At 44.1% G+C, this 14431-nt stretch overlaps 1 protein-coding gene across 1 annotated transcript in view; it reads right to left on the bottom strand.

Moving 5' to 3' along the window:
• The window catches only part of GLP2R (glucagon like peptide 2 receptor), a gene marked incomplete at its 3' end in the record, with an annotated part of 81324 nt that overhangs the window by 48760 nt on the left and 18133 nt on the right, over positions 1–14431 (bottom strand). The window contains exon 4 of the mRNA XM_080713948.1: positions 14132–14253. Within this exon, the coding sequence (XP_080570074.1) occupies positions 14132–14253 (122 nt within the window). The remainder of the gene's footprint in view (positions 1–14131; positions 14254–14431) is intronic.

Below are 14431 nucleotides of genomic sequence, written 5' to 3' on the forward strand. Positions count from 1 at the left end.
TTTTAATGCCATTTTATGCTAGTTTTTTTTTGTTTCAATGTTTTCAATTGCTTTTTGCTAGCATATAAAAATACAATTGATTTTTGTGTTTATGTGTATCCTGAAACCTTGCTATATCCAGTTACTGGTACTAATAGTGTTTTGTATAGATTCCCTGGAATTCTGCTATGGATAATCATGCTGTCTGTGGTTAGCAAATTTTCATTTGTTCTTTTCTCTATGGCCCTGTGTTTCTTTCTCATGCCTGAGTTCTCTCACTAGGACCTCCAGTACAATGTCGAATAGCAGTGGAGAGAAAAAAAAATAGTTTCCTTGTTAAAGATATCTGGAGGAGGTCTTCACTCTTTCACTAATTAGTATGCTATTGGCTATAAAGATACTAGGGATTGAACCCAATGGGGGTTCTACTCTGAAATTATACCCCCAGCCCTATTTTATTTTATTTTTTTATTTTGAAACAGGTTCTCACTAAATTGCTGAGGCTGCCGGGCGTGGTGGCGCACGCTTGTAATTCCCGCGCTTGGGAGACAGAGACAGGAGGATCGCGCTGGTTCGGAGCCAGCTTTGCTGGCTTAAGAGACCCTGTTTCCACATAAAAAAAAAAAAAAAAAAAAGTAAAAAATAGGTCTGAGAATGTAGCCCGTGGGAGTGTATCCCAGAGGTAGAAGGGCTTCCAGGAACCCCAGTACCACAAAAATAAATAAATAAATAAATAAATAAATAAATAAATAAATAAATTGCTGAGGCTGGCCTCAAAACAGCAATCCTGCCAGGCGTGGTGGCGCACGCTTGTCATCCCAGCATTCGGGAGGCTGAGACCGGAGGATCGCGGTTCGCGGACAACCTCAGCTACTCAGTGAGGCCCTCTGCAACTCAGCGAGACCCGGTTTCAAAATAAAGAACAAAAAATAGGGCAGGGGGTGTAGCTCGGAGGTCAAATGCCCCTGGGTTCTATCCCCAAACCCGCAAAAACAAAACAAAACAAAACAAACAAACAAAAAACCAGCAATCCTCCTACCTCAGCCTCCTAAACACCAAGATTACATACAGGCATGCACTGATTTTTATAAGATGACTTCGTGTTCATTTTCTGTGGCTGCTATAATAAATTGTTGCCAAAATGGCAGCTTTAAACAATATAATTTATTAGTTCATCATGCTAGGGGTCAGAAGTCCCAAATCAGTTTCGCTGGACTCAAATCCAAGTGCCGGCGGGCCAACAGTCTTCCTGGAGACTCCAGGGTCTGATCGGTTTCCTTTCCTTCTCTATCTTTGCTTTTCTTCTCTTGGGCCCCCTTCCTCAATCTCCAAAGCCATCAGTGTAACAACATCCCTGCTCTCTGGCCTCTGCTGTCTCCCTAACAGCGCCTTGCGCTGACCCTAATTCCGCTGTCCCTCTGATTAGGACGTTTAGGGTTACATTGGGCCCACTGGGATCATCCAGTGTGACCTCTCTGTTCCAGTACCCTTAACTGAATCACATCAGAAAAGTCTCTTTTGTTATATAAAGCAAACGCTCATGGGTTCAGGCAATTAGGACACGGGCGTCTTTAGGGAGTCATTTTTTAACTTAGTTTGCCTTTTTTGGATTGAGAAAGTTCCCTTCTTTCTCTAATAAACTAAGAGTTTTTGTTTTGTTTTGCTTTGTGGTACTGGGCTTCCTGGAAACCCTTCTACCTCTGGGCTACACTCCCAGACACCTATTTTTTCTATTTTTATTTGGAAACAGGGTCTCTTAAGCAGGGAGGCTGGCTTCAAACCTACGTGATCCTCCTGTCTCCACCTCCCAAGCGCGGGGATTACAAGCATGCGCCACCACACCCAGCTAAGAGGTTTTTTTTTTGTGTTTTTTTTTTGTTTTGTTTTTTGTTTTTTTGCGGGTCTGGTGATGGAACCCAGGGGCATTCTACCTCTGAGCTACACCCCCTGCCCTATTTTTTCTTTATTCTTTGTGTGTGTGTGTGTGTGTGTGTGTGTGTGTGTGGGTCTGGAGATGGAACCCAGAGGCATTCGACCTCCAAGCTACACCCCCAGCCCTATTTTTTATTCTTTATTTTGAAACCGGGTCTCACTGAGGTGCAGAGGGCCTCGCTAAGTAGCTGAGGCTGTCCGCGAACTATGATCCTCCAGGTCTCAGCCTCCCGAGTGCTGGGATTACAAGCGTGTGCCACCTCGCCCAGCTAAGAGTGTTGTTGGTTTTTTTTTTTAATTTTAAGTAGAGGTTAAATTTTGCCTAACACTTTGTCTTCATTTATTGAGATAATCACATGGCTCATCTCTTTTAGTCTGCAAAGATAGTAAATTTCATTGGATAATCCCCAGATGCTAAACCACATGATATTCTTAGTTTAACTCTACTTGGTTGTATTATGTTATTTTTTTTAACATTATTGTGGGATTCAACTTGGTAAAATTTTGCCAGTATTTTTTTGTCTGTATTCCTGAGGGATATTGGTATCTAGTCTTATTTTCTTGTAATGCCTTTGCCTGGTCATGGTATCTATGTAGTCATGGCATTATAGATTAGAGATTATATAGATTATAGATTACACAGATCATAGAGTTTGAAAGTATTCCCTTCTTTTCAATTTTCTAGAGAGTGGAACTGGTATTATTATTATTTTGTCCTTTATTTCTTCCTTAAATTTTATCAGTTTTGACGACATGAGCTTTGGGAATCTTTTATCGAATATTAATATTTAGGATTGATCTGTTCTCCTGACGAATTTATTTCTTCACTATTATAAAGTGACCCTCTCTATTCCTAGTAATTTTCATTACTCTGGAAGCTTTCCATCTGACATCAATACAGCCATCCTTTCTTCCTTCTAATCAGTATTGTGTGTGTGTGTGTGTGTGTGTGTGTGTGTGTGTGTGTGTGTGTTACTGAAGGTGGAACCCACGGGCTTTTCTACCTCCTGGCTATACTCCCAGACCTATTTTCTATTTTATTTGGAAACAGGGTCTCACTGAGTTGCTGAGAGCCTCACTAAGTAGCTGAGGCTGGCTTCGAACCTGTGCAATCCTCAAGCGCGGGGATTACAAGCGTGCGCCACCACGCCCAGTTTAATTAGTATTTTTATTTATGTCTTTATCTAATCTTTTAAGTTTTAAACCCAAGTATATTTATTAAAGTAAATATTTTGTGGCTGGTGTACAGGTTTGCTTTGCTTTTCCTTCTTAATCTAACCTGAAAATCAATTTCTTTTAACAGGGGTGTTTAGATCATTCATATTTGATATGATTACTTACTTGGCTGAGTTTAAATCTACTGGGTAGAGCCGGGTATGGTGGCGCAGGCTTGTAATCCCAGCACTTGGGAGGCTGAGACAGGAGGATGGCGCAGGTTCGAAGCCAGCCTCGGCTACTTAGTGAGGCTCTCAGCAACTTAGTGAGACCCTGTTTCCAAATAAAATATAAAATAGGTCTTGGGGTGTAACCCTGGGGATAGAAAGCCCCTGGGTTCTATCTCCAGTACCACAAAAATAAATAAATAAATAAATAAATAAATAAATCCACTGGGTTTCTCTTTGTTCCTTCTTTTTTTTTCTGTCTTATTTTAAATTGAGTATATTTTTCACCATATTTTCTCTTTTCAGGACTTACTAACGAATGACTTCTTACTCTTTTCGTTTTGTAGCGACTGCTTTAAGATTTATATGACTTTAACTTCTCATCGTCTACTGTAAAATAATATTTTGCTAGTCACTGTATAATTTAAGAACTTTACAATAACGTACTGCCAGCTTCCTCATCCTGCAATTGCTATCGTACATACAGTTCAGGGCGGGTTATAAATCATATCATACGTTGTTATTTATGCTTTATCTAGCCACTTATCTTTTAAGGATAATTTTTAAATTAGGTGAAAAATATGTGCCCTCAGATTTACCAATTCTAGTGTTTTTTTCCTTTCTTTGTGTAGATTAAAATATACGCGTGGTGTGTTTTTCTTCCTGTGTTAAAGACTTCCTTTAACATTTCTTAGAGTGGTGAACTGGATGCAGAACTCTAGAGCTTTTGAGCTTGGCCATTTCAATCTCAGTTGCACTTCAATGTAGAATTACATTCCGTGGATCTCATCAGGGTCCCTAGATCTCTCTCAGGTCGCTAACTGCTTTTGTCTGTTTTTCCTCTCTTCCCAAGACCGACAGGAATCCATCTCTTAACAAAAAAACTTTTTTTTTTTTTTTGGTGGTACTGGGGTTCCTGGAAGCCCTTCTACCTCCAGGCTACACTCCCAGACCTATTTTTACAGTTTTTTATTTGGAAACAGGGTCTCCTAAGCCAGCGCGCGCGGCTGGCTTCGAACCTGCGCGATCCTCCTGTCTCTGCCTCCCAAGCGCGGGGATTACAAGCGTGCGCCACCACGCCCGGCCAAAAAAACTTCTTTGAGTGCCTCTCTGCGTATTATAGGCTCTTATTCTCAAAGTACTTGGGGTCTGTTTCACAAATGAAAACATGAGCTACATTATTCATCAGTTCTTTGTTTGCGATCGTCTTGTCTTTCCAAACAGACTATATAAGCATCGTGAAAGTGGAGCTTTGTCAAGTGTTTCTACACAGGATGGTGTAGCTTCGAAAAATCGATCATTCGGGTGGTATATAAAAAGATCTTACTGGGTCGCCTTAATATTGGTTTATTAGAGACGTGAAAGTAACGATTGGATTAAAGAATCGAATTATTTGTTTCTGGACGTTTATTTCTATAATCCCACGTGCGTGCTTTGAGCTTTCTAGAAACTAATTAGGGGGAATGTTTGTTTGTGTGACTGTCTGGGTCTCGGTTTGGGTTTCCAAAAAGCAGATCCAGAGACAAGGATTGGAAGGCAAGTGTTCTGCAGGAAAAGTTGGAAAAGGGAGAAGAAAGGTCAAACGAAGGGTGTGTTAGGAAGCCCGTTACCACAGCTGGAAGCTGGGGCTCAACCCCTCTGGGAAGCCCTGGAAGCCTCGGGGCGAACCCCTCCAGACTGAGGGAGCTGGGGTGTTTATAAACCAACTCCTGCAGCCACTGGCTGAGGGCTACGCCAGCGGCATGCATTTCTTGGCACTACTGGTCCGCATGCGAGGTCTGCAGGAACCGGAGGACCAGCGGGGTCACGCGTGTCCAAGCGGGAGGAAGTTTAAGGCAGGTGTGTGGCTGTGGGCTGAAGGGGTGAAGTTAAATCAGGAGTCATGGGCAGAGCGCTAAGAGCACCTGCTTCTGTTAGAGGATTTTCTTATGCTTAGGTCACTACTGAAAGCTGGGTACGTCCCTGGAGGATGCACAACACCCAGACAGTCTCCCCTCAGCCCACTCTCAGTACCAACAAGTAAACCTTAATTCACCAAGACACGTTCATGTGATGTCAATGTGCAGTGTACATCCCACACGGGAGTCAGCGCTCTAGAACACTGCGGAAGGATGGATGAAATGGCGTCCCTCCTCTGGAGGAAACACGGCAGCACCGTGTGCATGTGCGTGCGTGCGTGCGTGCGTGCGTGCGTGTGTGTGTGTGTGTGTGTGTGTGTGTGTTTTCCAATGATCCCAGTTATAGGAATCTCACATCGCAAAAGAGGTACCGCCATGAACAGGATACATGTACGAGGTTGGTCACTATGGCATTATCGGGACTAATAGATTAGAAATAACCCAAATGGCCATTAAATAGTGCTAAAAAAAACTACTGCAGATACATGGGGTAGAGTACGATGCTACTGCTAAAAATCTATTTCTAGGAACTGATATAAAATGACGTTCCGTATATATTAAATGACAAATTAGGTAAATAATAAGGTCCCTGCTATATCGCTTTCTATGTACGAAAAACGAGGAATGAGATAGTGACATAGTTGCTTCATTTGGCAAAAAAGAAATGGAAGATATGTATTATGATTCAATTAAAAAGATACAGAAATGGCCGGGCGTGGTGGCGCACGCTTGTAATCCCCGCGCTTGGGAGGTGGAGACAGGAGGATCGCGCAGGTTCGAAGCCAGCCGCACTGGCTTAGGAGACCCTGTTTCCAAATTTTAAAAAAATGTAAAAATAGGTCTGGGAGTGTAGCCCGGAGGTAGAAGGGCTTCCAGGAACCCCAGTACCACAAAAAAAAAAAAAAAAAAAAAAAAAAAAAAAAAAAAAAAAAAAAAAACAGAAATAGCCGGGTGTGGTGGCGCAGACTTGTAATTCCCAGGCTTGGGAGGCAGAGACAGGAGGATCACGCAGGTTCAAAGCCAGCCGCACTGGCTTAAGAGACCCTGTTTCCAAATAAAAAGTATAAAATAGGTCTGGGAGTATAGGCAGCGGTAGAAGGGTTTCCAGGAACCCCAGCACCACCAAAAAAAAAAAAAAAAAAATAGAATTAAGCTGGGCGTGGTGGTTCACACTTGTAATCCCAGGATTTGGGAGCCTGAGATAGGAGGATCACAGTTTGAGGACAGCCTCAGCTATTTAGTGAGGCCCTTTGCAACTCAGTGAGATCCTGTTTCAAAGTAAAGAATTTTTAAAAAAAAAAATAGGGCTGGAGGTGTCACTCAGAGGTAGAATGCCCCTGGGTTCCATCCCTAGTACCACACACACACACACAAAAAAAAAAACAATTAAGCAAAGTATAGCAGCAAATGCCTATAATCCCAGTCCTGAGAGGCTGAGACAGGAGAATCACAGATATGAGGCCAGCCTCACTAACTTAGCAACACCCTCAGCAACTTAGTAAGACCCTGTTTCAAAATTAAAAATCCAATTGACCGAGCAGTTTTGTTTATATTTTCAGTGGCAATTTGAATATCTTAATTTTGAAGCTATTTTGAAGGTATTGGAAGAAAAGATAGTTATGATTCTGCTATAAGGAAGCAAAAGGTTGCCAAAGAGGATACATAAATACAAAGTAAAAGAAAGCAATCAAAAATCCTAAATGCCTGCTGGGCATGGTGGCGCACGCTTGTCATCCCAGCATTCGGGAGGCTGAGACCGGAGAATCACGGTTCGCAGACAGCCTCAGCTACTTAGTGAGGCCCTTTGCAACTTAGTGAGACCCTGTTTCAAAGTAAAGAATAAAAAATAAGGGCAGGGGGGTGTAGCTCAGAGGTCAAATGATCTGAGCTCCATCCCCAGACCCGCCAAAAAAAAAAAAAAAAAAAAAAAAAAATTTAAATCCTAAATGCTAAATTTAGATCAGAATTGTCAGCATGAAGCCTTGATTTAAAATAAAAGTTTTATTTTTTAACTCTTTTCTGCAGTACTGAGGATTGAACTCAGGGCATTCTACCTCCTCGCTAGACCTCCCAGCCCTATTTTTTATTCTTTATTTTTGAAACAGGGTCTTCTTAAGTTGTGGAAGACCTCACTAAGTAGCTGAGGCCGGCCGCGAACCTGCGACCCTCCTGTCTCAGCCTCCCAAGTACAGGGATTACAGGCCACTATGCCCGTCCTTTCTTTTTGAATTCCGTACAATAGAGCTAACTGTACAGTTGCAATAGTAACAAACCCACCGAGCACTTAGGTCTTGGATTCTGAGGTCTCCACCTACAGAACCCAAAGCGCCTCGAAGAACCAGCTGATCCTGGGCCTAGAGCAGGGGAAATAAGCATGAACCAGGTCATCCTCCCAGAAAATAAGGAAGTGGTCCAAGAAGAACAGGGTGATAAGAAAAAGATCCAGGAGCCAATTTGAAGGGATCATACCCGCTAAATCTAGAAAAAAATATATTTATTTATTTATTTTTGGTGGTACTGGGGTTCCTGGAAACCCTTCTACTTCTGGGCTATACTCCTAGACCTATTTTATATATATATATTTTAATTTGGAAATAGGGTCTCTTAAGCCAGCGCGGCTGGCTTTGAACCTGCGCCATCCTCCTCTCTCCGCCTCCCAAGCGTGGGGATTACAAGCGTGCGCCACCATGCCTGGCTATTTTATTTATTTATATCTATTTATTTATTTATTTATTGGTGGTACTGGGGTTCCTGGAAGCCCTTCTACCTCCGGGCTACACTCCCAGACCTATGATATATATATATATATATATATATATATATATATATATATATATATATACACATATATATATATATATATATTTTTTAATTTTTTTTTTTGAAACAGGGTCTCTTAAGCCAGCGCGGCTGGCTTCGAACCTGCGCCATCCTCCTGTCTCCGCCTCCCAAGCGCGGGGATTACAAGCGTGCGCCGCCACGCCCGGCTAAATCTAGAAAAATTTGAGCATCCTAAAGAATGAGTGTAAACAAAATAATTTTTAAATCCGTAGTGATACTTGAAGAAAACAAGTGGTTAGGAGAGGGCTTTGGAGAAGAATGTGGGCTAGTAATTGTGGGAGGATGGTAGGACTTAGCGGACCCCGGCAGGCATCATTAATCGAAGCTGAAGACACCAAGAAAGGTCGATTAGGGAACCAGATGAACACAGAGTACCAGGGTATCACCCCACTCACGGTTCAGCAGATTTATAATGAGAGAGCGAGCCGTCTCTACCCTGACCAGGTAATTAAATGACACATAATTTTGGTGCCGTGTCTGCTATATTTGGTCTACAGGTGCCGTCCTCACACAAGGTACCCAGCACTTGAGAATAGGTCAAAATTCTAAACATGAGCCGGGCGTGGTGGCGCACGCTTGTAATCCCAGCAATCGGGAGGCTGAGACTGGAGGATCGCGGTTCGCAGACAGCCTCAGCTACTTAGTGAGGCCCTCCGCAAGTCAGTGAGACCCTGTTTCAAAATAAAGAGTAAAAAATAGGGCTGGGGCTGTAGCTCGGAGGTAGAATGCCCCTGGGTTTCATCCCCAGTACCACAAAAAAGTAAAAATTAAAATTAAAAAATAGAGCTGGGGTATAGCTCGGAGGTAGAATGCCCCTGGGTTCCATCCCCAGGACTAGAAAAACAATTTAGAAAGAAAGAAAGAAAGAAAGAAAGAAAGAAAGAAAGAAAGAAAGAAAGAAAGAAAGAAAGAAAGAAAGAAAGAAAGAAAGGAAAGAAAAAAAATAAAGAATTAAAAAAATAGGGCTGGGGTGTAGCTCGGAGGTAGAAATGCCCCTGTGTTCCATCCCCAGTACCACATTTAAAAAAAATGTTTTTTAAAGAGAAGAAAGAAAAAGAGAATTTAAAAATAGGGCTGGGGTATAGCTCAGAGGTAGAATGCCCCTGGAATGCAGCCCCAGTACCGCAAAAATAAATAAATAAATAAACAAATAAATAAATAAATAAATTTAAAAATAAGGCTGGATTGTAGCCTAGAGGTAGAATGCCCCTGGGTTCCATCCCTAGTACCTCAAAAATCAATAAATAAATAAAAATAAAAATAAAGAATTGAAAAATAGGGCTGGGGTGTAGCTCAGAGATAGAATGCTCCTGGGTTCTATCCCTAGTACCACAAAAAATAAAATAGAAGGAAAGAAAGAGAAGAAAGACAAAAAGAAAGAATTAAAACATAGGGCTGGAGTATATAACTCGGAGGTAGAATGCCCCTGGGTTCCATCCCCAGTAACACACACACACACACACACACACACACACACACACACACACACGCAGCATTTATTTCTATGCTACTAAACACAATTCCATACCACGGAATCTAAATACACTCGTTAGTGCTTATGCATGCACACACACACACACTCGCACACACAAAATCTTCTTAAAAAGTGCCACTTGACCCCACAATGTGTCGTCAGTTGGAAGAACATAACATATTTTGCTTGCCAAAACCCCAAAGGGAAAAGATTTACTAACACTGACCTTTTTTGGGCAAAACTTCAACCCACTATTAGAAACACAGGTAAACACAAAAAGTTTTTTATTTTATTTTTTTAAGTATATGAATTCTTGGAAAAGGGCCATTTGCGGAGGAGAAGGGGAGGTGCTCTTGTCCTCAAGTCTCTAAAGAGAGAAATCTTACTTCCTGTCTCTGAAAAGCTGATTCTCAGTCTCATTTACTGCTTCCCCTTTGCTGACTCGGGGGTGCCGCCCCCCCCCCCCCCCAGCCAGCCAGCTTCACACCTGCCCGCGAGCCACCCGGCTCTCAGCCTTGGCCACATGTGGGAATCACCTGGAGGATGTTAGAACCAGCCTCGATGTCTATACCACACAATGGACTCAGAATGGGTAAAGTCCTTCCTTCTGTGTTTATTAGGCGCCTACTGTATGTAAAGGTCGTTGTGCACTCCAGTTCTAGGCTAGGTGTTTAGAAGTGGTATTCAAATATAACTTGAATTTGGGGATTGCTCTCAAGTAGTTTACAATGCGGGGAGGGCGATAAGAAATAGGAGCCGGGAAATGGTAGTGTAAACCTGGAATCCCAGTATGTGGGACGGTGAGACAGAGGATGGGCGGGTGAAGGCCAGCCTTAGCAACGCCACTAGATCCGGTCTCCAAATGAAAAAGAAATAAATAAAATGGGCATGTCCCTAGGTTCAATCCCCCATAACAAAGAAAGAAAGAAAGAAAGAAAGAAAGAAGGAAAGAAAGAAAGAAAGAAGGAAAGAAAGAAAGACAGAAAGGCAATTTGCTTTATTCAGAACATGCAATTAGCGCGACTTTGGTTTGTGTGGCAAAAGCTAGGGAAATTCTTGAAATAAACTAAATCTTAATTTGACTACAGGTGTCATTCCCCTTTAAGAGATTAAACGGTGACACGGGATTCCACCAACTCAAAGAGGTAATAAAGCCTAAAAGCACTCTAGGGAGAATTCCCTGAGGATGTGGAGGGAGGGTGGGGGGGCCCATCATGGCGGACGGGAGGACAGGATACATGTGGGAATCACGACCAAGATTGGACGTGGCGGCCCCCAGGGAACTGAGACCAGATAACTAGGTAATGAAGCATCCTGGGTCTTGAAAGATCAACCCCCTCTGAAGGACACGGACCTGGGGCTCGACGTGTTGGTGAGAGTGTAGACCACCCCGGTGGGCCCCGCGCATTGGTGACACCGGCGTTCAGTGGCTGGCTACTCCATTTTCGGTGAGCCAGCTGGAAAAACACCAGCATTACTAAAAGTAGGCTACGTACATTGACGATGAAATAAATAGTATCCAAAGAAAAAGCAATAAATACTCAGAACTTGTCACTGGCTACTTACTTGTTTTGCTACAGGCCAACCGCCAATGCTTTGGGATCTTTTACACTGTTAATTTGCTTGGAAGACCTCTCTCCCTTGTTTCTGTTTTGATTTTTTTTGTTAGTAGGGATTGACCCCAGGTGTGTTCTCTCTCTGAGCTACACACCAATCCTGTACCTACCTATTTATGTATTTGTTTATTTATTTTGATACAGGGCCTCGCTAAATTGCTGCAGCTGGCTTCAAACCTGCGATCCTCCTGACCCAGCCTCCCAAGTACTGGGATTAAGGTGTGTACCGCCACACCCAGCATGCATCTCTCTCCCTTCATCTGCATTCAGGAAAAACACGTTGGCAACTTTAAATCAGCCATGGTAGGAGTATTTACACCGCAGGGACTGGCAAATGTTACAAACCAGAGCCTTCCTTTTTCCAGAGGTGGAAGAAGGGGGCCGGCTGGTCAACATTCACTAGTATACCCACTTCACTGGTACTGATAATCTGTCCAACCCAACCTTTGAACTCTAGGCAACTGTGTCTCCTGAGATGGAAACCCCTATTTTCTTGGGCCAGATTGTTTCCTTAATGTGAAAGTTCTTGGTTTGTTTGTTTTTTGTTTTGGTGGTACTGAGGTTCCTGGAAACCCTTCTACCTTAGGGCTACACTCCCAGACCTATTTTTATACTTTTTATTTGGAAACAGGGTCTCTTAAGCCAGCGAGGCTGGCTCCGAACCAGCGCGATCCTCCTGTCTCCGCCTCCCAAGCACGGGGATTACAAGCGTGCGCCACCACGCCAGGCAAAGTTCTTGGTTTTCGTCTCAACCATGGTAAGGTTTAACCAAACCACTACATTTATTAATAGCTTTGTGTTGAATTCAGGTAGGGGATTTTCCTAAATATTTATAATGGAAAATTTCAAACATGCTATAAGTTTGAAGGAACTTTATCAAGAATATCTATATATCCCACTATTTGAACTCTTCTATGAAACTTTTTTTTGGGGGGTACTAGGAATTGAACTAAGGAGTGTTCTATCTCCAAGCTATACCCCTAAAACTTCTTATTTTCTGGGCCTCGCTAGGTCGATGAGGGTCTTGCTAAGTGGCTAAGGCTGACCTCAGACCTGCAATTCTAGGACTCAGTCTCCCAAGTACTAGGATTTCAGGTGTGCACCACCACATCCAGGTTCATGTTGAGGTTTTTAAATTATTTGTTAATATAATTGGTATTAGCTCTTAGAGAATACGGCATATCAGGGGAACCAGTAGATGAGTATTGTGAATTCACTATCAAAATGTCAATAAGTACTTGATTTTAGGCTTTAAGTGGGAGAAGCGTGGTTTGCATGCATGCTCAGGTTAGGATAAAGAGGCCGGGCGTGGTGGCGCACGCTTGTCATCCCCGCGCTTGTGAGGCGGAGACAGGAGGATCGCGCAGGTTCCAAGCCAGCCGTACCGGCTTAAGAGACCCTGTTTCCAAATAAAAATATAAAAAAATACGTGTCTGGGAGTGTAGCCGGAGGTAGAAGGGTTTCCAGGAACCCCAGTACCACCAAATAAATAAATAAATAAATAAATAAATAAATAGGGCTGAGGATGTTGCTTAGCGGTGAGGCAGCTTGTCCAGCAAGTGCAAGGCCCTGGATTGACTCCCTAGTGAGAGAGAGGGAGAGAGAGAGAGAGAGAGAGAGAAGAGCCAGGGTGTGGTGGCGCACACTTAAAATCCCAGCATTTGGGAGGCTGAGACAGGGGGATCGCGGTTCATGGCCAGCCTCAGCTACTTAGTGAGGCCCTCTGCAACTCAGTGAGACCCTGTTTCAAAATAAAGAATAAAAAATAGGGCTCGGGGGTGTAGCTGTGAGGTGGAATGCCCCTGGGTTCCATCCCCGGTATGGCAAAAATTAAAAAATTAAAAAGTGAGAAACAGCAAGAGAGAAAGAAGGAGGAGGAGGAGATGGAGAAGGAAAAGAAAAAGAAGAGAGGAGAGGGGAATGGAGAGAGGGAGGGCAGGTGGCAGGGCTGTGCCTCAGGGAACTGCCCCACAGGCTCCTCCAAGGCAAACCCAAGGAGAGCCGTCTGAAGCGTGGATTTCTCCCTCCGTCCTTTTCTGCCTGGATGACCCGCTGAGTTACTTCCCAGACCCTGGGGCCGAGGCCGTAACCCCTACTTAGAGCTGCGGGCTGGGCGGCAGGTTTTCTCCTAAGAAATGTAGGCCTCTTGGTGCTCCCGATTCTCTCAATCCAGCTGATCCAACCCCCAGGGCTGGGCGCGGAGAGGTCAAGCGGGTGGTACCAGCATCACCTGCCGCCTGAAAGTGAAGGGTTTGGCCCTGCGGTTGGGCCTCTGACCCCAGGCCCTGTGCTGTGTCCCCAGCTACCGCTGAACTTACCTCCTGGTGAGAGGGCTAAATAGTGGGTAAGAAACCATGTGAGAATTTCAGAAGCAGCAGGTGTGGTAGACGGTGGCCGTGGAAGATGTGAATTGGGTGACCATGGAATGTCTGTCTGTCTGTCTGTCTCTCTCTCTCTCTCTCTCGCTCCCTCTCTTCTCTCTCCCTCGTATTGAAGATTGAACCTAAGGGCATTCTACCTCCAAACTATACCCCCAGCCCTTGTCTTGTTATTTATTTATTTTTATTTTGAACCGGGCTCTCGCTCATTTGCTGAGGCTGGCCTCGAACCTGCAATCCTCCTGTCTCAACCTCCCAAGCACTAGGATTACAGGCGTGTACCACCATCCCCAGTGGAAGGTCTGTCTTTGAAGGAAACAGGTGACCTGAATAAGGAGGAGTCAGCCACGGGAAAGCTGAGGAGGTGTTTCAGCCAGGATCTGGAAAGTATTTCAGCTGTGAAGGTCCGGAAGATCCACCTCCCTTAGCTTCGCCTTAACAGTGGAAGAAATTTGTGGTGGCCATGGGGTTGCTGCTTGGCGGAACTGTCAACCTCCTCCAACCATATTTGAGGAAGACAACCCGGGGGAAGGCTTTCTGTGTTACTCCTAAAGCTGGCCGGCCACTTGGGTGCCCCAAAGGCAGGTGGCTTGGGCCCAGGAAACTTTGTCCCCGAGCCAGGTATACTCACTTTTTTTTTGAAGCTGTGGTCCTCGGAGCATTCAGAGTCATCCTGCCAAATATCTGTGGCGTTCTCTCTCGTCTGCCAAGTCCCCCGAGCCAGGCAGTGTCTGTAGGCCCTTCCTGAGCTCTCTAAAAGTAAACACCCGAGAGGAAAGGTCAGACCCACAACCCGTTTCCCGAGCACACTGGAAGGCCCTCGCCCTGGTTGCAGAGCCCTGGAAAATCCCAGGGAAAAGGGATTTTCATTTTCTCCCTTTGGGGGCTCATTAGCATCCCTACTGTTTATTTGGGATGGAAGGGAAGATTC

This window comes from Muscardinus avellanarius (assembly GCF_963383645.1).
Source record: "Muscardinus avellanarius genome assembly, chromosome: 16".
NCBI lineage: Eukaryota > Metazoa > Chordata > Mammalia > Rodentia > Gliridae > Muscardinus > Muscardinus avellanarius.